Here is a 25,302-nt window from a genome sequence, read left to right as displayed (position 1 = left end):
AAATAAGAGAATTTGGGTAACTAGTACAAAATCACTGTCAAATTCACCTTTTTAATTTATAAGACAGATGCTTCTTTCTCAGAGACTGGTTTTCACTTCCAACATACTATCAAAGCATCTGATTTTCTAATGTCATCAGCATGGTCAAAGTCACCTATAAAGTCTATACAGAGTAGGTTCTTGCTAAATAGTTTGGAGAACACACAATTAATGGGTCTCAGGGAGTAGTATTCGGGTGTCTAATGAGACTATGGAAACCATGCAGTGTGGAAGACAGGGTTCAGGCTGGGATGTCAGACAAAGATCTAGTTTCAAACCTAGCCTGCAACTCATAAGCTTAATGACTGTCCGACAAGTGGTTTAGCCTCTCTGAAGTTCAGATACCTCACCTATAAATTGGGGATAATACCTTCTTTTCAGCGTCATACTGAGGAGTAAATGAATTCACAGTATAATCAGTTAGGAGTGCAAGCCCACGTTGAATCCAGAGTCCACTAATTAACACTGTGTGACCTTGGGCAAGTTATTTAGCCTCTTTGTGCCTCTGAATCCCAACTATAATCTATTAACTGGGGATAATGATACTATCTATTCCATAAGGACTACTGATTAAAAGTTATAATCTGTGGTGATCGCCTATGGGAATGGAGGGAGGTGTGGCTGAAATGAGTGAAGGTAGTCAAAAGGTACAAACTCCCGGTTTTACGATAAAGAGTGTAAGTCTGGAAAATATAATGTACAGTATGGTGACTATAGTTAATAATGCTATATTGTATATATGAAAGTTGCTAAGAGAGTAGATCTTAAAAATTCTCATAAGAAAACAATCTGTAACTTGTGGTGATGGATGTTAACTACGCTTATTGTGGTGATCATTTCATAATAAATAACAAATACCAAATCCTTATGTTGTACACCTGAAACTAATATAATGTTATATGTGGATTATATCTCAGTAAAAGAAAAGAGATAATCTATGAAAGATATTTGCCACAATTCAGGGCCCAAAATTTGTGCTCAGTTAATGTTAGCTATTTGTATAACTTATGGGAAGCATTTAACACAGTTCTTGGCACATAGTAGAAACATAATACATGAATGCCACCCCCGCCCCCCACCCCCGCTTTTTTCTCGGGCCTCACGAGGTTGTTTGAGTGGCTGCCCAGCTTCCATCCCCATCCATGTAATCCTGCATTGGATCATAATACTTGAGTCGAGGTCTTTGTGTTGTCTTGAAAACAGATTATTGCATCAGGTAAAGATATCAAAGATTCCCTGACTTCTAAAATGTCTTCTAAATAACAAAACACTTAGGTGTTCGATATTTACTTCCAAGAAGAAAAATTTTCTCGGTTTATTCCTAGATCGTTCACTACTTTTCAACTCAGAGCTAGCTGCAATCCTTTGTTTTTTTGTTTTTTGTTTTCCATGAATGAATCATTAACAGTTATCAAGGAGCTCAAGAAGTGGAGGCTGTGAAAGCAGGATTCATGCATGGCACATATGAATGTTATTATTTTGAGTATTATTAGTGTTATCAAGTAGAGGAAGGAAGACAGGCTGAAAAGTGGGTCCTTGGAACTATTTTTATTAGGGACCCTGAATGTATATTTCAGCAGTCATAAAACACACATAGTTTAGATAAACATGCCAAGAATGAGGTAATGGGGTAAAAGAAATTCTATGTATTAATAACAAAAAATGATTTAAACCATAAGACCCCAAAATAAGTCTAACCTTCTTTATACTTGAAATATACCGTATTAGCTAGCAAACTTATATAAAATCAGGAGTCTGAGAAATGTCTGACAGGATTTGGTATTTTCAAATTAAATTTTTTCTTCATTCAGTGGCCTCTGAGTCGTAAGCTCTGTGATTTCCAAGTGCCAAGAGGCAATCTAGTGTACAGATATACACACCATAGAAACATATTAATTTTTTGAAAATTTAATAAACTGGCTATACCTGATAATGTTAAGGAAAGAATAAGTCTGCTTTGGGGGCTCTTCCAGAAACTGATTTTTATTGGCCCGTTGCTCCATAGGATAGACTATAATATTTGTACTTTTTTTTTTTTTTCTTTTTAACCGTAGAGAAGAAAGAGAGATCGGCCTCTTGCAGTGATTTTGCCTGGTGTTTGGGTCCTGTGGGAATTTGCGAGTTTGCTTTATGGCCTTTGGCCAGAGCTGGTGGGAAGTCTAGAGAAGAATTCAATTCTGCTTTTTCCCAGAATACTTGTTGACGAACTTGGTAGCACTGAAGTGTTACTTGAGTCTTTGTGTCCCCCAGAGTCCAGCAATAAGGGGACATGAGACCAGTAAGGGTCAGTGTGTCTGGGAATATAACGTTGGTTCTTAGACTTTATATATCTTTCTCATGAACTCTTAGCAATCTTTAAAACAAACTCAACAACTGTGACTTTAGGAGGGAGTGAGCATGCTCGCTGCCCACTGTTTCCCTCTGGAAGCATTTTAAGCATTTAGCTTTTCAGAAAACAATCACTTCTTTTTGATAACCATGACTTCAAATACCCTTCCTGCCAGGCCGGTTGTGACTCATAAAACAGCAGTGGATTTCAGGAACTCACCCTTAGAATATGGGTCCTTGCCGCTTCTCAACTTTGTAAGTGGATAAAATGATACACAGCAAGGGCTTTTGTCTGAAAGGTGAACTCCAACCTCAGACACTAACAGCCCTGTGTCTTCCCGGGCTCTTAAGGGGCTGGAACTACCACGGAGTGCCAGTATTGGATACGCCTGTCAGCAGCACAGTGACCTTCAAAGTTCTCTAACCTAGTAGCTGTAAACAGGACAATGGTCCCACTTTTGTGAGTCCACACCCTTTAAATGCAGATCATTTGTTTTTGACATCTCAGATGTGACTCTTGCTGCCAGGCTAGAATGTAGGCTGCATGAAAATACTCAGCAGCCCTGTGAAGAAGCCCTCTTCTTGGAAGGGGTCGGTGTGATCTGGAAGGATTGAAGAACCCTGGCTTGCTCGAAAGAACTGTGTGTAACTCGGATCGGTTCTCCTGTAGTTAAATGAGCTGGTTCATGTGCAGATTAAATGAGATATGTGTTATCATTAACAGTCATGCTGGATAGATTTTGAAGTACAAACTTTTACGTGCTCCACAATGACAACCCAAATGTGTCTTATAAGACGTATTCCTAAAAACTTATGCTTTATGCTACCAATGAGCAGTCAAAATGCAGAAACAGTTTGATTCTTCCTTTCTCAAAACAGAATGTGTTTATTATCGAAATATTAGCAACAAAATCGTAAAGGTTTTAAGGTGGAAGTGGCCATGCTCAGATTCCCAGTCTCACCAGTTCTGTGATTCAGTCTATTCTCTGATGAGACCGAGAGGCTCATGCTGTGTTTAGATTCACATAGGCCTCTCTTCCTAGAATATCTAGTGTTGTGCATACTCCTCCCGGCACAACAGTCCAGGAAGAGAGGTTTGAGACCTTGTTAAGGGGAAACTCGTGGGGGAAAAAAACTGCATGAGATCCTGCAGCAAGTCAGTGACTGTGACTACATTTTATTTTATATCTCAGTGCCTGTAAACCATACAGTGGATTCCTTGGGATAAGGTACATAAGGCACCAAAAACAGGTGCTCAGTAAATGATCATTGCTATGGTGTTGACGATGACAACTGGACTTTATAGGTGCTCTGCCCAGTAACTAAGCTAACAAAGGACAAGAGAAAAGGCAAGGTGCTAAAAACAAAACAAAACCTGCCTCCTCACACCCCACAACCAACCAGTCAAACATCTGCTACCACAACAAAGTCAACAACACCCGGATTGCAAAGGGGGTCTCGTGGGTGGGGAGCTGAGGTCATGAGTTCCCAAGGCTCCCACCTGCCACACTGATGTCATTCCCATAACTCCAACCTGAAATGCGGTACATACAGCTTATTCTGCATGCAAGTTCTCGGGAGGCTGTCTGGTTGAGGAGAAGAGGCAAAGGGAATCCCTCTCCTCCAGGGTGCTGGCTGGGTCCTTTTCCCTCCCACTGCCCCATCCTCACGGTGTGGTGACACTCTGTCACGGACACAGTTTGGGAGGGTACCTACCCGTCCTCCATAACATAGAACCATCCATACGGTTCGAGATGAGACCTATGCTTCCACTCCCAGTCAAGGTTGGTGGATGCTTTGATTGCGTGCCTAGCATGTTTCTGAGAAGCTTTTTGGGAACCCTATGACACTCCCAGTTATGCTAGTGGTGTGTTTAGTCATCAACTCCAAATAGTGGCTCTGCTAAGATTGCCACCTGTCCTACAGGAAATGGACTGAAAACACTTCTCATTCCTACATACCACAAACCACTGGACAACTGGGAATACTTGTGGGTCATTACCAGCCCAAGCTACATTTGAACTGGTGATCTCAAATTCACTACCCTGTGTTCCATTATCTTTCCTCTACTTCATACCATTCTTTAAAAGCTATGTCAAGAATGCAAAGTTATAAAAATGATCTCCTTTCCTGCTTCACCTTAAGAAGCCTTTTTTGGTTGTCCTATTAGAAAAGAATGCAAAATGCACAGCTTTTGACAGACTTCCTTTGCAGGGAACAAGTAATACAAACAATAGTGTTATATAATGGATAGATTGCTTTTTCCTTTACCCTGTATTAATCTTCCTAATTGATTTCCAAAAAAGGCAAATGAGGGTCTGAGCTGCATCCTGTGGTTGTAACCTCTAGGTAAACTACTACCAAAGGCAATGGGAGATTTTCCAGAAAAAAAAAAAAAAAGAAAAAAAAAAGCAAAAGAAACGGCCCCATTTTCCTGTAGCTGACCTAATTCTTTTTGTATGTCTTAGAGTTTTACAGTGTACAGACAAATGAATATGCTCACAAAAGGAAATTCAGAGGTTTTCGGAGCAACAGAAGAGAAATATCAGAGAAATTACTTAGGTCAGAACAGTCCTACAGGGTAAGATTACTTTTAAAAATATGTACGTTAAACAGATAAAGAAGGAAATGATGTTTTAATAGGATAGTGAAAAATATAGCAGGTTGACAGTGACGGCATTAAAAGAACAGGAATACAGACATTTTCAGAGGGTGAAAGTGGTACCATGTACCCTCAAAGTAGGCAAGTTTTTATAAGAGGTCTCTAAATGTGTCTCCTGTGCTAAGTAGATGGTTCTCCTCGGAGCTGTCAAAAATGCTCTGCGGTTCTCTCTACATTAATTCCTGTTGAATATTTTCCATGGTTGGTCAGACTTGGACTTAAAATAGATATGAGAAAGGTCTTCAGGTTTACTGTCAGTAACATTTTTAACTTCATCGCCAGCTGGATGACGGCATGGTGTGTGACCAATCCAAATTTACAAGGTAACCTTGCCTGAATCCTCCTGGTCCATCACACAAAAATCACAAAGTGAAGCTGCGAGAATCGAATTGCAAGGAACAGTGGGGGAAACAGTAGGCAGAAAGCAAAACGAACACAAGGAAAACCATCTGTGAGGTCACTCAGAAATGATGCTAGTAATTGTGCGTTCTCACCCTACGGCCTCCACACACGCGGGGTTCCTCGTGCTTCGCAATCAGCCCCTGCAGTCGGAAACCCTTCATGTCTCAATCATGTGCTTTCCCAAGGGAAAATAATAGCCCTAGCTACCTTTATCTGCAACCTGCTCACCCTTTTTTATGTTATTCTTTTATACTGTGCTCTACCACTTGCCTCAGCTGAGGAACACAAACTTACACTTTCCGTGGGCAATCGGAGATAACACTTGCTTCATTTCTTAAGTAACTGGGAAGAGAAGATGGAAATCGGTCTCTAAGTTTAATTAGCCTTCTTGCCCTGTCTCATTTACTTTAAGGGAGTCTTCTGAAATGAGTTAATACATAGAAAACATCTGGCGAAGAACCTAATACATAATTAGTGCTCAGTTATCACTGACCCCTCTTCCTTACCCTTCTTACTAAATATGTACATTTCAACAATCCCCAGAGTCATCCTCTGCACTATCAAACAGGTGACTGAGGTTGACAGAGCTGATCCCTGTCCTCAATAAATGTCTTATCTCTTCACACCCGTTATAGAGATAAAGCACTACCTAAAAAGGAAATCTCAATCAATACATGTATCTTCTCACTACATTTGAACCTTTTCACCACAGGAGCACAGTAGCTGGTACGCTACACAAAGGCTGTGTGCACTGTCTGCTAACACGGATCACTGTCTTTCTTGGGACTAAAGCCTAAATCCTAAGCATCCTGCTTACTTAATATAATGGCACATGTCTATTTTGGGGTGCTCCCCTATTTTTGCGAAAAAGGTAAATATGTTTTAAGTCAATCTGAGTTAGATTTTTGACTCATTAAAAATATTACGCTCCTTGGACCCAGACTGGGAAGTGACATCTGAAATTCTAAGTAAGTTGAGGACTTGCTAGGCATTCTCCGGGACTGGAGCAACACTGCAAACAGCTTGTTTCAAACAAAGTGGACACTCAGCTTCGGCTACAAGATTACTCTTCCGCGATAGATGGTTTCCACACCTGAACTGGGACACCACTTTTCTTGGCTGAGAACTTCGGCCTCGGCGCCACGAAGTAAGACGCAGAGGCTGATTCTTGCTTCGGGGAGGCGGGAATGCCCACGGGCACTGGGGACGCGCTGACCGGTGAGGCGGCTTCCGCAAAGAAGGCGGTCTGAGAGCTGTATGCCGGCACCGAGTACACAGAAGACGCCTGCGCGGTAGGGGGCGAGCCAGGGTTCACCGGCCGGGGAGGGAGGGCTTGCTTCATGCCCGGCACCGGGCTGACCTTGGCGGATGACTTTTGGGGGAGGCCATCCTTCGCATCTGGAGGTTGGAAAGTAAACAAGGATGCGTTTAGCTGATACGGTTGGTGCTTCATGACGTCCAAAGCATTGAGGGGTTTTTTGCCCTTTTTCTTGCTTGTCTTGGACGCCTGTGGGGCTGATGGCTGAGACTTGAGAGCAGCCAGCGGGTAGGAGGGGGAGTGGATAGGATTGTAGGCCACAGGAGGAGGGGCTCGGACGTTGGAGGAGTACTTCCAGCCGGCCGGCAGAGACGGAGTGGGAGACTGGGCGCGAGCGGCATGGGCCTGCACGGTGTCTGAATCCACCACGTACTTCTCCATCCTCGACTGCCTCTTAGCAAAGAGCTGGGCTCCTTTCCCACTCATTCCTGGAAGCTCATTAGATGGTCCCGCTGCACCAGCATGAGCAGCGTTTACTGTTGGTGTGGGAGCCGCTGGCTTAGGTGTGTAGTTGGGACTGGCTACTGCTGCTTGTGGTCCTTTGAAGGGACCGGCCAGGGTCAGAGCACTCGCGGGCCGAGCAGGAGCGTAGGAAGGCTGGGCTATTTTGATGGAGGAGACAACGGTGCCCTGCGACGGGCTGGACGCGGGGAAGGCAGGAGGTTGGCTTGGAGCCGCTCCTGGGGACCAGACCGGAGAAACTGGAGTTCCTGGCTGGGAGGACGAGGACTTGACTGCAGGTTTCGGAGCCACAGGAGGCGGAGTCTTTTGTTTTGCAGAGGAGCTCTGCATGAAATTACAGGCCTCGGCCCCTAAACTGAGGTAGTCTTCTTCGGGTCCGGAATCGCCTCCAGCTCCCGTGCCCTTTTTGCCTTCCGAATTTTGAAGAAGTGACAAGAGTTCAGGATTTGGGCTTACTTTGGGCTCTTTAAAAGTGAACATGGGCTTCGTCGTGCTTCTCCTTTTGGCCTCCTGCAATATTCCTGTTCTCTTCGCCGGCACAGCGATCCTTTCATCCCGGGAAGCTATCCGCTCCGAGGCGTCGTAAAAGGCCGGCTGGGACCACGGGGCGGGCTGGGGCCACGGAGGAGGCTGCGCCGGGCCGGCTATGGGACTTGAGACTGCTCTGGAGAAGGCCTCAGGTGGAGGCGTGACCGCGGAATAGGGCGGAGGCGCCGGGAAGTCCGCCATGGGACTTGCCAGGTTCCGGGTTGGGGAGAAGGGGGTCGCTGGCTGGTTCGCAGACCCCGGGAAGGGTTTGGCTGTTCTGTTCATAGGGATCATCCTCTGTGCCTCTGCGGTTTCACACGCCCCGCTGAAGCCGTTCTGTTGGGGCACATGGCCGTGACCGTGGCTCACCTCGATGTAGCTTCTGCTCACAGAGCTCTGCATTCTGACCGATTCTTCCTCCTTCCTTTGGTAAGAAGCCATGGTTCTCAGGCCGTCCGTCTGCGCGGCTTCGGGTTCTCTGCCTGGCGTTCCACCCACCCTCTCCTCCTCTTTTTGGGCCGCGATCTGATCCATTCGCTCCCTCCTCTTGGCAAACATGAGGGCGCCCTTGCCTGAGGTGTCCGGCAACATCTCCATCTTGTCCCCTCTGTTCAGCTTCTTTTCGATGTCCACTAGTCCAGAATCCCAGTCAAAGTTCACCACTTGCGCGCTGTCGTCAACGTCAGACAATAACTCTTCATCCACCTCTGATTCACTCGTGCCCAGAAATGCTACTTCGCAAGTATCCTCTCTGTCACCTTCTTCCTCGTCGGCCTCGCGCTCAAGTTCGCCAGTGCCGTAGCTGACTAGGGTGTACTTCTTGGCCCGCCTACGGCGCTTCTTAAACATCAACACCCCCTTGGAGTTGGGGTTGGGGGCATCTGTAAGAAGGAGAGCAATGCTTTTGCATTTAGATTTCGCTTCTTTCACCTGCTTTTCTGATAGGCTTTCACTCCTCCTGAGCCCTAGGGAAAGTACAGAAATTATACTGAGTTGATGAATTCCAAGAAGCCCTCATAGCAACCCAGAAATCAATTCCCCCCGGGGGAAAGTAAATATGGAAAAAACATGTTTACAATCAGCCACTAAATTTTGAAGCAATCGAACTCATTTCCCTTTCTTATTTCTTTTGAAATGTATACTTTTTTGATGATCTACAATGATATATGTAATTCTACACAATGCTCCTGTTTCACTCGCTCATATAAATACATTTTTATCTATGGTGATTGGAGTATATGTAGCACATGGATCTTTATACCTTGACAATAAGCGCTACCTAGTAAACGTCAGTCAATAGGATGTAATCAAAACCAAAAAGGAAAGAATTTGAGGACATAGTATTTTCTGAAAAACAAGGTAAGACATACCTGTACTTCCATATTTAAAAAATAAAACGTCAATATAAAACTGTGTCCAACCATTTTTAAAAACTGGGAATGGGGAGGGCAAGAAACTGTTCTAAGTGTTTCCGTGTAATGAATTTAAATATTTAAGTTTTCTTTTTTTTTTTAACTTTGACATCTCCCCAAAGTCCTCATATTCACGGTGACTGGATTAATATAAATTCAAAAAACTGAATGAATAATAATTGAAGGCACTGAATCAATGATTGCTAATGATTTGGAACACTGGATCATTGTGAATACACGTAAGAAATTCAATCTACAAAGCTGTCTAGATAAATTTGTTTGAAATGGATTGTTATTTTGAAATATAAGCACTTCAGTCACAGCAAGAATAAGTATAAATCTTGGGGATATTTAAAAATTATGTGACTAGTGACCTTTTAACTGTGGGTAAAAGCTGATGCAGAACTTAAGTCATTTAAAATGAGAGTTTGGCAGTTTTAAAGTAACATTCATATTTAATTTTTTCCTTTATCATTATTGTTACAAGAAAACAAATTGGTGGCAAAGTGATGTGTAGCATTAGTTAATTGTCATGTATTTAATGATAGTGAGCATGATTCACAAGCAAGTTTTGAATTCTTCAAAATAGTTAACTGGAAATTTCCGAAAAACTTCTTGAATATTTTATGATTGAAAATTAGGGGGGTTTTTTGTCCCTGGGAAAAATCGGGCTTCATGATTCTTTTTTTTTTTTTAAATAAAATAGAATCTGAGTGAATGGCTTTATAACAAAGTTAGATATTCCCTGGCATTTGGATTTTATTTAGAGAAAACAGTTAAAAACAAAATCATTACTAAATGTAAACTCCTTTTTTTGACTAGTGTTATACAACTTACTATTAAATTGACAGTCACAGTTGCACAGTTGTTGCTTACTTCACTGCCAACATGTAAAGTATGGGAGTGCTGCCTTAATACACTTAATATGCCATAAATGTGAAGGTGGGTACAGATGCTTCAAGTATAAGGACGATTAACAGCACTTGCCAATAAAGCTACAAATGCTTCTGCTAAAAATATGCTTGGAAGGGAATAATGAGCAGTTAGAAGATTTAATATAGTACTTTGAATAATTGAGTTCATTACCGTTGTGTATCATTCATACCTTCAAGTGCTTTTGCTAGTCAGCTTCTACCTCCTCAAATGAAATTCTAAAATTTGTTTTAAAAAGGAAAAAAAAGAGAGAAAGAGAAAAGAACAAAAATCATACAACCTAACTGACATTCTTATCTTCATTCTCCTTTCTCTAGTCACTCCCTTGGATAAAACAAAACACCATAAAGAGCCTTGAATGTAAATATATTTTACATTTGGGGACACTTAAATGCCTCCATGGGGTCCGGGAGACTGACCCGTGTGTCTAGAAGGTAGATGAAATACTTTGCAGTCGAGTGAAGACATACAAAACCGAGAGGATCATGTAACTGCTCAGTATTCCACATGTCCTTGTCTGTCAAACTCACTTCTGCAAGCATCATCAAGCTGCACAATGATTTTTTTTTTTCCAAAATGAAGATCTGCTTTTAGTGTCAGTGGTGGAGCCTCTATTTTCAAGACAGCTCTCAGCAGCACACTCAACCGTTTTTGACATTTAAACTCAGAGTCCACCCGACTTCAAATACTCCCTTCTGCAATTTTACCTGAAATCTTACAACATTCTGAGATAAGTCAAAGAGACACATTAACCATATCATTTTCTTGAACAGCTCCTGTGCCTCTGGGGATAAAAGAAAATGCCTTAAATACCTTCAAATCTACAACAAACTTCAAACTTATTGCCTCCATTTCAGAAATTGGTGTTCTCCACAATTTCCCATTTGTTATTCTGTGCATTAATTTATTTTTTAACCACAGAGAAAGACATAAGAAAAGTCTTAAAAAGAAAAAAAGAAAAAAATCCATGTAAGTGAAGCAGCAGCGAAATGCCCTTTAAGCTCTCAGGCCCCTTCCAATAGCCCAGCAGCGGCCCTGGGCAGGACTTACGTGCGTGGCGCGCTCGGTGCTTGTGAGGTCTGATGTGATCCCTTTCCGAGCGTGGATCTTCTCCCTGCTCTGTGCCTTCTGATGAGACTGCAAAGGATACCAGAGAAGGAGGTGCTTCTGACTGCCCTCCTTCCACTGGAGAATCCACACACCCCTTTCCTGCCTGAAGCCTGCACCCTTCCGTCTTCTGCCTGTCCAAGCAGTCGAGTATCACTTCCACTCGGGGCAGCCCCGCGTCTCCTGCTTCACATCCCCGGGTCACTTTTAACTCTTTGCCACTGGAGAGCTGGATTATCTTGCTGGACCTCAGAGAAGGCTCCCCTTTCTCCCTCGTGGGGACTGAATTTATGTGGACAATTCCGCAGTGTTGTACATGAGGATCTGGGTCAGGAGACTTGGATTTTTCAGCTCCCAGGAGAGCCACCACGGGGACATTAGTGACCTTGTGTCTCTCTTGTGAAAGGGACAGTTGTAGTTCAACCACAGGGCCTGGCTGCCCAACTTCTGGCTTCTCCCTTAAGATGATCTCCTCTGCTAAGCGTCCTGTTTGGGAGTCAGGCATATGGGGAGCGACATGGTAGCTCAGGCCTGTTTCTTCTTGTATGCTCCCCGAAAAACCAGGACCACTCCCTTGGTCCTCAGCTAGAGGAGCCCCACTCCTGATCGAGGCAACGTACAGCTCTCTGTGCTGGTTCTTTGTGGCTGGTTGAATTTGCAGGGTGGTACTTTCCACGCGCCCCTCATGGGTGAGATGCTCGGGGGTTTTGTTCTCAGTTTCAGAGATGGAACTCTCATTTACTCCACTGGATGGTCTGCACACAAGAAAATCAGTCCAGAAGGTTAAATCAGAGTGTTACACCTGCCAAAGAACTTTCTGACACTTTTAGGATACATGATACAGTCAAAATATTTCCTTTTAAATGTCAAGTGCAACATATTTGAGAACAGAAGTTGGCAGCATGTTGATATTATTATTTAAAGATCTTCCAAATAAACTTTTCTTTAAAGCAAAGCAAAAATGCTTACAAAAGATTACGGAACCTAAATCTACCCTAAATTCAGCTTTGATTTTTTAAAAGCACAGGTTATAGCTACCTGGATGTCCTTTATCTAATTATTTGGGTGTTTTCAAATAACCACATTTGTTCTAATATGACAAAACATTTCAATGTCTTACTGACTAAGTATAGGTCTGAACATTGTAGTCACGTAAACATATTCAGCAACTTCGGAGTAATATTAATATACAGATAATTCAAGCAATCCTTTTAGAGGCTGTGCTTTCTTGAAAGGAATGAAATAGAAGCTGTTTTTCAAGCTCCAGGGAGCATGTGTTTTGTAATAAATGGACCCCAGCCCAGTACTCTTGTGTAAAGAGAAATCCTTTCCATGCTGCAATGAATCATTGAGTCATGGGGTATTTATAATCAGAGATGTCTCTCCTTCTCCTATTTGAACCTGTCTCTCGGAGCATTTCCTTATAGGATCTCTGAAGTCATACCGTTCCTTTATCTCTCAACTAAGAAGCCCAGCTCTGCTCACTACCATCCTTTGCTTTTGACCTTAACCATTCCCAACTGGTTTTGCAAACCTGGGTTTGCAAGAAGCAATGCCAGTTTAAGTGTCAAACAACTTCTTGCTAAAGCTCTAATTTAAACTCGAACTGCTTTTAGAAGAGAAGCATCACTTGCAGAACAGCTGTAGGAGATGCCTTCATGTCTCACATGTGTAAGTTTTTTTTTTTTTTTTAAAGCAGCAGTGTTTATCTCTGCCCCTTTCCTCCTCCTCAAAATGCCCCCTGATTAATGACAGATTATCATTTGATGGGGGTGAATGAACTCTACTCAAGGGGCTACCCCAAGGAATATACCTTAGAATCTGTCTGATGGCATTTCTGACAAATGTTCAAAATATTCGCTCCTAACTTTGCTTTTGTCTGCATTTAGTAAAGCAAAACTAAGCAAAACAATAAAAAACACTAATAGTCAAATGAAATGCTGCTTTCTCTAAGGAAGTAATCTGTAAAGCTTCCTGATAATTAAAAAAATTATAGCATAGCATTTTAAAAACATGATGATAGCAAATTAGATCTTTCTTATATAGGAAATGATTAATATACTCTATGCAACCAAATTTGATGGTACCAAAAGGTCAGAGAGTTTTAATTTAGGAAGCCCTCAGATGGAAGTAGATTAAATCATTTTGAATTATGTTAGCAATCAATTATGAAGCTGAGAAGAGAGTCATTTGAATTTATTCCAGTCTTACAGAGTGTAATACAGGCAAATGGATCATATAAACATTAACATTTACTGGTAGCAGAAGTAAAACAGATATACAGGAATACAAATCATAAAAGCTCTAAAGGTTAGAGATTTGTACCTTAAAATGCTCATTTCCTTTCAGTCTACATAGGTACAATGTTCAGATACCTAGAATGGTGGTGGTGGTGGTGATGATGATGGTCTTTAGGCTAATTTTAATTTGAGATTCCATTTCAATCTCATCCATTAATTATTTATTTTGCAAAAGTCCAAATACTTAAGAGAAAATAATCATCATCATATCTCCAGTTATTGAAAGTAACAGAGAGCTAGTTCATTTATTTCTGAAGGTAAACATGTACCTAACATTCAGCTTTAAATCACCACGGATTTTCCCAGTGATAGCCATTGTAATCAAAACAAGAACTAGCAGGGAATGTCCCAGACCACAAGTATGTTCCTAAGAAATTGGCCTCGTTAAAAGAGTAAAGACACTAAGAAGGGAATAAATTAGAGAGGGTTTTCCCCCTATTTGGGATGTGATTAAACCTTTAACAAAGATGGAAGTCTTCAAATACCTCAGAGATTTATTCACGATAATGGCAAACACCCCATCCACACTTGGCAAGACTCCTGTTAGTTTGCTTTTAAAAGCAAATGGCGGCTTCATAATGAAGTAGGATCCTAAAAGCTTAAACATTGGGCTTGATGGGTAAATATTTAGATGAGAGAGTCTAAGAATAGTGCTACATTTCTTTTGTTTTCACAAGATTATGGCCCTGCCGAGTTCATGTGTGAGATGGAATCAATAGTGAATGATTATCAGAGGGGTAATGCTTCACATCGTTTAACTACAGAGTTAAGACAAAACTTGGAGTGCTTTCAATTCTGTGTGAGATTGTCCTCTGGCATTTTCCCGAAGGCTGCTCTCCAGGAAGCCAGAACTTTCCTTTCTGGATTCATTACAGTGTCATGGTCAGAGGCTTACTCGCAAAGTCAGTATGGGTTTGTACAGGGTCCTGTGATTTGCACAGAACTGTAGAAACATGGATGCTGTCGCTTTTTTGTGATTGCCCTTGTTGGTTTCTTTTGTCTTAATGTTTAAAGTTTACTACTGCATCTTTAAGCAATTAGGTAGGGAGGGTGGTATTTGGGGAGATCAAATTAACAATAATTTCCATTAGTAGTCCAAAATCTATATTCTTTTTTTTTTTTTTAAGATTTTATTTGTTTATTTGACAGACAGAGATCACAAGTAGGCAGAGAGGCAGGCAGAGAGACAGAGGGGGAAGCAGGCTTCCTGCTGAGCAGAGAGCCCGATGTGGGGCTCAATCCCAGGACCCTGGGATCATGACCTGAGCCGAAGGCAGAGGCCTTAATCCACTGAGCCACCCAGGTGCCCCCAAAATCTATATTCTATCCATCTGCTCTTTTCCATACACAAATGCTTTCGCTAGAGGTCCTGATAAGCAGAAATCGAGCTGCTTTTAGGGTTTTATGTGGTTCTTTTTCTTCTCTAGGCATTCTCTTTCTATTAAAAAAAAATTGTACAGGGTAACAGTTTAACACTTAAACATTTTTGAGTGGAATTGATTGCTGTTCTTTTTTAAATTTTTAAATTTTTAATTCCAGTATAGTTAACATAGAGTGTAATATTAGTTTCAGGTGTACAAAACAGTGATTCAACACTTCCATACACACCCAGTGCTCATCATGACAAGTGTACTCATTAATCCCCATCACCTCTCTCCCCCTCCACCACCATCCACTACCACCACCCCACTGGTAACCTTCAGTCTGTTCTCTAAAGTTAAATTAAACATTTTTAACTCATCAGTGAATAAGGTAGTGATCCTGACGCACCACAAAATCTTGACCTAGAAGTATTAGATTATGTCCAACATAATGAGCTTTCTAAGGAACTTGTCTAAAATACTTAAGATTTTCAACAAAGCTCATGATACAAAAATGTTCAAGTTAATTCTCAATTAACCAGAAAATTAATTGCCATTTCTCAAACACGGTGGTTCCTCTGTTTAACTATACTAACCTTCCACAGAGCAACCCCAATTTCCCCATAAATGACAAATGATACATTTAGTAAAAGCTATAGTCATTCCTATCTAACTTCAAAAGAAAATATATTCCAGCACATCTTCTGTACCTTTTGATAAGCATCTGGAGAGAGTCCCTTATGCTCTCCATGAGCTTGATGACTTGGGGGTAGGTGAGGTCCGCACAGGGGTTGCCATTGATGGAAACGACTTCATCTCCCTCACAGAGACCAGACCCAGAGGCTTTGCTTTGACTTCGGATCTGAGTGGAGTGCAAAAGGAAAGAAAGACTTAGAATCATATAATTTGTAAAAACAAGAACAAAAACAAAAAACAAAAAACCATGCCACCATCTCTGAGAAGCATTTATTTGGGAGTTAAATAGGTCTGTAATCTATAAAATCAGCCCTGTTTTTTAATCCATCTGTTGACCTAGAAGACCATTTAAATGCATCTTACGCCTCTCACACTCACAATGTATAACGCGCCACCATGTCAACATTTAATTCATAGCATTGTAGATGAATGGAAAAGGAAAGCAAATTTATAGTAAAGGACCTGGAATCAAAGAAATAAAAAATAGAGAAAAGTGAGGGCAGGCACGTTAAAATAATGGAGTTTACATTGAAAATAACTGTCACACTGTAAAGGCTGACCCCAGTCAGAGAGTGACCTCTCACATTCAAAAAAGTGTTAAAAGCCTTTCCCATTGAGGAGATGGGCTGAACACTGGCTGTAAGAAGGAGCTGTAATGCAGGACAGTGTAAGGAAAGAGATGTACAGCTAAATGAAGTAGTGAAAGCCGTCCCAGCATAATGGGGAAGTTAGGCAGCCAGGATACTAAGAATTATGTCAAAGAGAAAAATCCTGTATTGAAATCAACTATTCACTTCTTGGTACAAAGCAATGTTTAGCAAAAAGGAAAGAAAAAAAAGGATGATTTTGCAAATAATAAAAACATCCCTGCTATAACGATTGCTTCATATTCTTGCCCAGAATTACATGGAACAAAAACTGAATAAAAAACTAACAGAACTTTTAGAACCTGGAAAAGAGAAATTCAGAGGAGTAGAATAATGGCAGAGAGCCCTCACCAGCTCCTTAGTGAGGAATACATGGAGGTTTATATCCCATATAATTCAGAATATGGCAAAATGTTATGCTGATTATTCTCCCTCTGCCCTTCCAGGTTCATTCTCCTCCCTTCTCGGTGCTGCATTGTGCCAGTGGGGGACTGGCTTCTAGAGACTGCATTGGCTGAGCTCCCTGTGCGCTGTTCCCGGCTGGATTTGGTCAACAGGAAGGCCCAAGAAGAGATCAAAGAGCAAGAAGAATAAGAGATCAAGTAGACAGATGTTCTCCTTACTGAATGTGCTGGGTCATGGTTTGGCAACGGTTCTGTTCCTCCATCTCGAGAGTCACGGCTCCTGTCCGTCTGCCCCTCTCCCTTGCCTTCAGTCTTGTTATATTCCAGTAACACATACCATCTTCTTGCCTCTTCAGGCCTAACGGTAATAATAGCTTCCCACTTTCTATCTCCAGGTACTTCATTATCATTTGTTGGTTCACCTAAACCTGTCTTTAGTCCCTACAATCTAGTATCTTTAATTACTCCCTTGAGCATGCCACCTATTTCCTGCTGGGACCCTAAGTGATACTAATGTGTTTAGATGTCATTTTATAATGTGGGTCTAATAGTTCCCCATGAACCATGTAACATGTCATACAACCTGAAACTTAACGTACTTTAGGATCCTATTCTAGATATTTTCCACCAAGATGATCCCTTTCTGACTATTAAAATCAAGATTCTGAGTTCAGAGAGATCAAAGCCTGGTCAGCAATACTTCCTGAAGAATGTTTTCATAGCCAGACTCATTTCTGACTGGGCATGAAACGTATTTCAACTTACCTCCAACAGCTGCCCACTACTCAATAATCGACATGTTGGCAAATACAGGTTTAAGTTTCTATTTCCAGGTGCATTTACAGGTTAAGTGGCACTCTTGAAAGTAGAAGATATCTATAAGTGCCAAAATGATGACCCTAGGGAAATTTAAAGTGATTCAATTAATTTTGCTCTGGGAAGGTCTGTCCTTTGACTGTCAGAAATCATAATTTACAGTGGTTTCCCATTTTCTGACAAAACTATCTCATTTTTATTTGTTTTGGAAGAACATACTAGTTCATTGCAAAATATTTGCAAGGCTATAAGGAAGCAATAAAAGTAATGAGAAAGAGAATATGCCCCCAATTTTGAAAAATATCTATTTACCTGCCAAATATATTTGTTTCATTTTGTCTTGCATATAATTAAGATAAAGAATCACAAGAGAGCTGTTAATAATGCGTCAGGGATAAAATGATATGCAACAATGAACATTTAAGCTATGGTTAGAGTTGTTTGTTCACATTTCAATCACTTAAATTTATTTATTTACTTTTTTATAAAGATGAGGTGGATGATAAAGCATTATTTAAAGCATAAACTTGTTCATTCAATTGAGTCAGATGTACTAGAACACAGACAGGAAATTCATCCTTTGAAGGACCGAAGAGGTTTTATGTTTGTAAGACAGCTGTGTCATTATACCCTGTAGTGCTCCAGGCCCAATCTCGGGGGTGGGGAGAGGGGGGTCTAATGTGGTGATATTGTTAAATGTGGTGATATTGTTCCTGCCACAAAGGTTTTTCTGAAGGACTACTCTTCCTCTATTTCTAATAGGACGACCAAAACAAACAAGACGGTATGACAGTGTCCCTTACGCCCAGACATATCCTTTGCAATCACCAACTTTACCAATATGGTTCATTTATTAGTGTACAAAAGATCCTCACTTTACAGTGCACGTAATCAGGTATTTTAGAATGTATATATTTGTGTATTACTACGCATGTGAGTAAAAATTCTAATTCCTGAAAATATTCTTATTTGTGAAAATGAAATATTACTGTCAGTAATAAGTTTGGATATGCAGATCATTAACATTGACAATGCTAAATCTCAGTGAATTTTTTTAAAAAGATATTATTTATTTATTTATTTGACACAGAGAGAGAGAGAGAAATCACAAGTAGGCCGAGAGACAGGCAGAGGGGGAGGGGGAGGCAGGCTCCATCATGACCTGAGCTGAAGGCAGAGGCTTTAACCCACTGAGCCACCAAGGTGCCCCTCAGTGAATTTATCAACCAGTCTTCTTCTTAGGCCATTAGTCCTCGATTCATAAAATACATAGTGGGAGAGAATGGCAACTCGGAAGAAAGAGAGGTTCCAATTGTGTGGCTCCAATGATTACTAATTGACTGAACTTAGATAAGTCATATTACATATTTGAGCTTTTAGTTTTCTCAAGTGTAAAACAGAGCTAATGAATTTTATTTCTCTAGATGGTTAAAAAAGATTAGAAATAATATGTACTAAGTTCCATTACCCACATACAGCTCCTACATGTGCACGAGAAGGGGCAAATGGATAAAAATGAGTGGGTTTCCCATACATGTGTGCCCACACACACACACGAAATGAACATGCCAAGTAAAAAGAAAAGCTATAAAATGGTGGTGCTTTGTCTACAAGATGTTTGAAAACACCCAGATTTATTTTCAGTTTTTATGCCTATATTTGGCATCAACTCATCATAATCTAAAGATAAATGTATATGTCTTTTCCTCAGTAAGTACACATTTCGTAACTGAAAGGTGGAAGAAGACAAGCCTATTTATTGTTTCCTGGTAGAAATAACAATACAAATATTTAAATACTAGTAGCTTATCTCCACTGAGCACTTACTATGCTAAGCCCTCTACATGCTTATACTATTTATCCCCATAGAACTTCAATGAGAATATGTACACTTCCATTTGTGAATGTTCAGATGGACTATCTTACTTCCATTTTATAGATAAGAAGACAGTGACTCAGAAAATTAGGTACTTTGCCTGAAATCACACAGCAAGAATCAGAATTTGAACCCAGGGAATCTGACTTGAGAGCGTTTGTTTTTAACCATTACACACATTGACTCTGTAGTTAATAGACTGAATTCTCTACCATGAATCTTATAAAAAAAAAAATTTATTTGAGAGGGGAAAGGGGCAGAGGGAGAGGGACAGAGAAACCCAAGCTGACTCCAAGCTAAGCATGGAGCCCCACACAGGGCTTGATCCCACAACCCCAAGATCAGACCTGAGCCAAAACCAAGAGTTGGACACTTAACCAACTGTGCCACCCAGGCACCCCTACCATGTATCTTAAAGAGAGAGTGGAGTGTAGCAACAACTAGCAGAGGCTGTAAAGAAACTCAGGGAGGAAGTAAGAACTTGCCAAGTCAGTCCATAACTCGGGAAAGACAGATTTTGCTTTATTTGGCTTTCTTTTGTCTTCTTTTCTTTTAAGATTTATATATAAGATAGTCTTTAAAGATTGGAAAATACTCAATATTATAACCCAATATGTTAAAAATTTGAACAAGTATAATTATCTTTTGCAAACTGTGATTTGACACAACATACATATATGAGCGTGTAATGCATGGCCTTTTTCTTGAGAACATTTCCTTAGACATTTCATTCCACATCTAACACATTAGACAGATAAGAAGTTTCTATCCATAAAACACTGTATGCCCTATTAGCATCTCTCAGTCTAATCAGACCACAGAACTAAGAGATACTGGTGATGTAAATATTTACCAAAGACTGTATTTTTTTGCTTTCTGCAAAGAAAGCAGAAAAAAGCTTTCTTGATCCATAGGAGGAGAGATTTATTTTATTACAACCAAGTGAACATGGAAAGTTAGAGCTTCTCTGGTAAATTCAACATTATTTTCATTTCATATAATAAATCTGAGAAGTTTCAACAATGCTAATTTGGTTTTAGGAATTAATAATTCCCTGGCAAAATGCAAAAAGCTTCTTTTTCTATTCTTTTATTATCACTTCGTTTCCAAGTCTTCCAGAACTGACTAGAAAGCGGGTATCAGATTTGAATTCACACAGAACTTTGTAGTTAAACTATTCTGTCTTGTGTAAATGGCATATCAGTTGTGTTAGCTTGCTGTTGGTGAAACTAATTCTTTTTTTTTTTTTTAAAGATTTTATTTATTTATTTGACAGAGAGAGATCACAAGTAGCCAGAGAGGCAGGCAGAGAGAGAGAGAGGGAAGCAGGCTCCCTGCTGAGCAGAGAGCCCGATGCGGGGCTCGATCCCAGGACCCTGAGATCATGACCTGAGCCGAAGGCAGCGGCTTAACCCACTGAGCCACTCAGGCGCCCCGGTGAAACTAATTCTTGTCTCAAAATTGCCTTTTCATGTGTAACTCATTGACAAGTCCTGTTGGAACATGTCACAGTAAGTGGCAGAACCAAGACAATCTCTTCCTTAGATTCCATTACTCTATTTATTAAAATATATTAGAAAGAAAGAGGAAATTTGTGTAAGTCTAACCTATCGCATGTGGGCTATTCTCAATCCGTAACATGGAGTCTCAGGGGCCTGGAGATAACTAAAAGAGGATAAGGGAGATGGTCTCAGACAAGTAAAATTTCAGAAATTAAAACATTTTAATGGAAATTGGAAAGTAATCTATGATCTAGCAGCTCTTGTTGAAGCTCCAATCTTTCCTCAGTTCTCTCCTTCAGGCCTTCAACAAAACCCTCCTTGTATCTCTGAGATGAGACTCAATAAGCATTCCCTCACCCCTCTCACACTACAGCCCTAGGCAGGTCTGCACTCCTCGGCTGACCAGAGAAATGGTCAGAATGGTCACTGGGAGGTGCAGCAAGGGCGGTGATGATCACAGATTAAGTTTTAGAAATTAAGGAGATAATCCAACTTTTAAAAGGATTTGCTCTCCACGTTCTGAACTCCAAACCTCCATCTTTGGTGGTGAGTTGCCTAGCACCAAAGATGAGGTCACAAGATGTCGGGAATTCATGTTTACAGTGGTACAGTATTTCTGGAAATCAATAATAAATAGCAATATAGTTTCAGGATGACATGGCAAAAGAAAACAAGGAGCAGAATACAATGGAATAAAAGCAGTAAGAACCCCAGGAAAATCTTTATCGTGGGAAGCAAAAGGCATCCTGGAACTTAGTGCAAAAATTGAAACAGTAAAATGGAGGGGAAAAGAAAAGACTTGTGAAAATCCCTAGAATATGGTAAATAAATATGAACTGTAACTAATAACTGAGTAAATCAAAAGTCAGTGGAGAAGACCGTGGCAGTACTGGACAGACTGCTCAACTTGTGTCCCAAGTTCATGTGTGTGTGCCTCGAATGTCACAGAGGCTGAGAAGGTAACAGCATATCCCAGACTCTCTTGCAGCCAGGGCTCTGGGTGTGATGTAGTTCTAACCCAGTGGGCGTAGCTGCAAGAAAACTTGTATTGGGGATTGAGTATGGTGGAGAGGGACATTAGACTGTGAGACACCCATTTTGCTGGTGCAGATCTGAGAGACGATTTTACTCTGGATACAACATATTTGCTGGCAGCTTCTTAATCCCAGATCATCGCTGAAGTGTGTGACCCCAGACCCAGAGCCAGGCCCTGGACTCTGCTGCTTCCGTATTGTGGCAAATGTTGCCAGTCCTTTGGGTAGCCAGATGTGCCAAGTTGTTTGAAGTCATTCCTGGAGGCCCTTCCTCAAGCCTGCCCTTCCAGATCTTTCAACAATCTACAAGTATTTAATGAATTTCTGACTAAAACAACTGGAGATGTTTCTATTTTCTGAGAATGAACCCAGAACTGATATAGAATGATAGAATTAAGGGCGGACAGAGAAGGTTAAGAGAGGAGGGGTGGGTGCCTGGGTGGCTCAGTGGGTTGAGCCTCTGCCTTTGTCATGATCTCAGGGTTCTGGGATCAATGCCCACATCGGGCTCTCTGCTCAGTAGGAAACCTGCTTCACCCCCTCTCTCTGCCTGCCTCTCTGCCTACTTGTGATCTCTCTCTCTCTGTGTCAAATAAATAAATAAAATCTTAAAAAAAAAAGAGAGAGAGAGAGAGGAGGGGTGACTAGTCAAATACAGATAAGAAAAAAAAATGGATACAGCCTCCAATATTCAAGACAGGAGAGTTGATGCAGAAACGTATACCAGATAAATGGTATGAGGCCACCATCTGCTAAGAATAAAGGAGGAAGGGCAGGCTGAGGAGACGAAAACTTGAGGATAAAGAAGGTAATTCAGAAAAGCAATTATAGAGTACATACTAAGAAATCAATGCAAGAGAAATAAGAACTTCGTGAAGAATTTGTAAGGAAAAAAGGGAGATGATTATCAACATGCACAGTTATCTCAGGCAAATGTTCTGAAAGGACAGTACTTGATTCCTAAAAGGAAATGAGGCTTTTCTTCAAGTGCATAAAGAATTGAATAAGGCACTCACTTTACAAAGTGTTTGTCTAAATAGTGACAATAAATCTTAAACTATATTCACATCACACAACGAGTGCAAATGCAAACAGACACTAGAATTTTTCAGTTATTCTATCCTCAGTACCTCAACTCAAGCTCAATAACCCGTTTTCATGTTGAGTTTTGGTTTGAAGGCTATGAACTTTACTGCTCAGTTCACTAATATATGTACAGACACTGGGCAGGAAGTTTTCCTTTTGGACGACTGTCTTTACCCTTAGGGACCAAGTCTCCATAAAAGTAAAAAGCATTCCTGGTAGCAACCTTGGAAAGATTCCCGGAGTAAATAACTATCTTTGACAGCAATGAGGGCCCTAATCCATGGGCTGCATACTTCAGAATCTGCATACCAATGTGATTTCACAGGCGGAAAGGAGGCTGCAATGTAACCCCTGTGAGCTCTTACTGAGCAGCCACCATGATGCTAGAAAACCAACAAGTACAAATATGGAATGGTATTCTCTGCTCTTCTTTTCTTCGGAAGAATGTAAACATCCTAGCTCTTTCAGGAAAACACTGATGGACCAGAGCCTATGCGGACAGGTCCCTGTCTGCTTTTTTGTTGGATTCAATGTGAAAGACTGCATGAAGACTTTTGACCCATAAGGAACATGCCTTCTATAAGCATTTATACAGAATATTTTTAAAAACACTTTTTAAAGAATTCATTAAAAGCCTATGTGAAATCTAAGACTAGATAAATATGTAATCAGTAGAAGCTAACTTACTCAGAAAAGGCAACAGAACTAGAACTCACTACTTTCAAATATCTGTTTATTTTTAGGATTTTTTTAACTGTACACATGACTATTAGCTAAATAATTATTATCCTTTAATACCTCACCTAATACGAATTTAGTCAGTCATCTAAAGAACCTATAAGGAACCCATGGGTGGCTTGGTCTGTTAAGGGTCGGCCTTCGGCTCAGGTCATGATCCCAGGTTCCTGGGACAGAGTCCAACATCAGCCTCCTTGCTCAATGGGGAATCTGCTTCTCCCTCTGCCCTCCCCGCCACCATACACGTACATGCTCTCTCTCTTTCTAAAATAAATAAATAAAATCTTAAAAAAAAAAAAAACAAACTATAAGTAAGCTCAACAGTCCTTTAAGTGGTCAAAATACAGTAATTAATAAAGCTCACTAAAACTTCTGTGCATCACTGTAAGTGTCTGGGGCCCTTTCTCACTCTATTTGTTCAAGTTTATACATTTCTTTTCTTTTTTAAGAGTTTATTTATTTATTTGACTGACAGAGATCACAAGTAGGCAGAGAGGCCGGCAGAGCGAGAGGGAAGCAGGCTCCCTGCAGAACAGAGAGCCCAATGCGGCGCTCAATCCCGGGACCCTGAGATCATAACCTGAGCCGAAAGCAGAGCCTTTACCCACTGAGCCACCCAGGCACCTACTCAAGTATATACATTTCTAATAAGGTTTTTCATTTGGTTTACAGAAAATTAGAAGTGGAGAGACAAACACATATCCTACATAAAGGTAGATGCTATAGTTAATACAATGTCAAAGCAAGAACGTAAAAGCCAAAAAAAACCACATCAAAATCTTAAAAAAAAAAAAAGACTCCAAATACAGCATCATTTAAAGAAGGTGTAAAAACTCTCATATGCTCAATGGGACTGGATGTCTCTATTGTATTTGAGTAAAAGAGTGGACATTAGCAATAGTGATCTTAAGTCATTTAAAATGTTCAAGTCATCTTTACTAGATTGGTGAGATGCAGAAAAACATATCTTTTAGAGAGTACCATCCCAAATAGCTAAAACAAAAGATCTGCTATTTAAAGGCTTAACTGGATCTGAGGCATCGCCTCATTAGGTACCGGATTAGAGTTCATAATTTGAGGTCCTAAATACTTTTCTTGTATTGCTGTTTTTACTGAAGTGGTTTAGTTTAGACACTGAGTATGTCTCACATATCCAGAAAATGTATCTTTTGGGAATGCCCTGTTTCTCCACAGCTCTACAGCCCTCTGCAGTTTTACAATATTTGATTAAACTAGTTAAAGCAGTTTTTTCTTCAGGTTGCACATACATAAAACTACAGATAAAGAAGGCAGACATTACATGAAAAATGTCCTCCTCGTGACAAGGGTACAGATTTTTTAAAAATGTATAAATTCTATTATTTTGCTCTAGTAGCAAACAGGAGATAGTACCTTAATTAAGCAACCAAATCATTCCACAAGGCATTTAGGGTCTCGGGGACTCATTTTCCTTTCAGGACAACAAAGGAATCCCCTCCAGATTGCTAATTCTATGCATTGTTGAACTGCAGTACACACATACACTCATTACACATACATGCATACATACATATAAGATACCATGGTGCTTCCATTTTTGGAAAGAATTGTGTAAAACTGCTGAGGAGGTTTTAATTAAAGAACTGTGAACAGTACAAATTTATAAATATTT

At 40.6% G+C, this 25,302-nt stretch overlaps 1 protein-coding gene across 2 annotated transcripts in view; it reads right to left on the bottom strand.

Annotated features, from left to right (window-relative positions):
• The window catches only part of SYNPO2 (synaptopodin 2), a gene marked incomplete at its 5' end in the record, with an annotated part of 176,121 nt that overhangs the window by 22,000 nt on the left and 128,819 nt on the right, over positions 1–25,302 (bottom strand). For both annotated transcript variants that reach the window (XM_080796942.1, XM_080796943.1), the window contains 3 exons: positions 6,525–8,704; positions 11,135–11,946; positions 15,563–15,714. In XM_080796942.1, coding sequence (XP_080653068.1) covers positions 6,525–8,704; positions 11,135–11,946; positions 15,563–15,714 — 3,144 coding nt within the window. The remainder of the gene's footprint in view (positions 1–6,524; positions 8,705–11,134; positions 11,947–15,562; positions 15,715–25,302) is intronic.

This window comes from Martes martes (genome assembly GCF_963455335.1).
Source record: "Martes martes genome assembly, chromosome: 2".
Classification (NCBI taxonomy): domain Eukaryota; kingdom Metazoa; phylum Chordata; class Mammalia; order Carnivora; family Mustelidae; genus Martes; species Martes martes.
The sequence above is the reverse complement of the archived record's forward strand: the minus strand, read 5'-3'. Positions and strand labels throughout refer to the sequence as shown.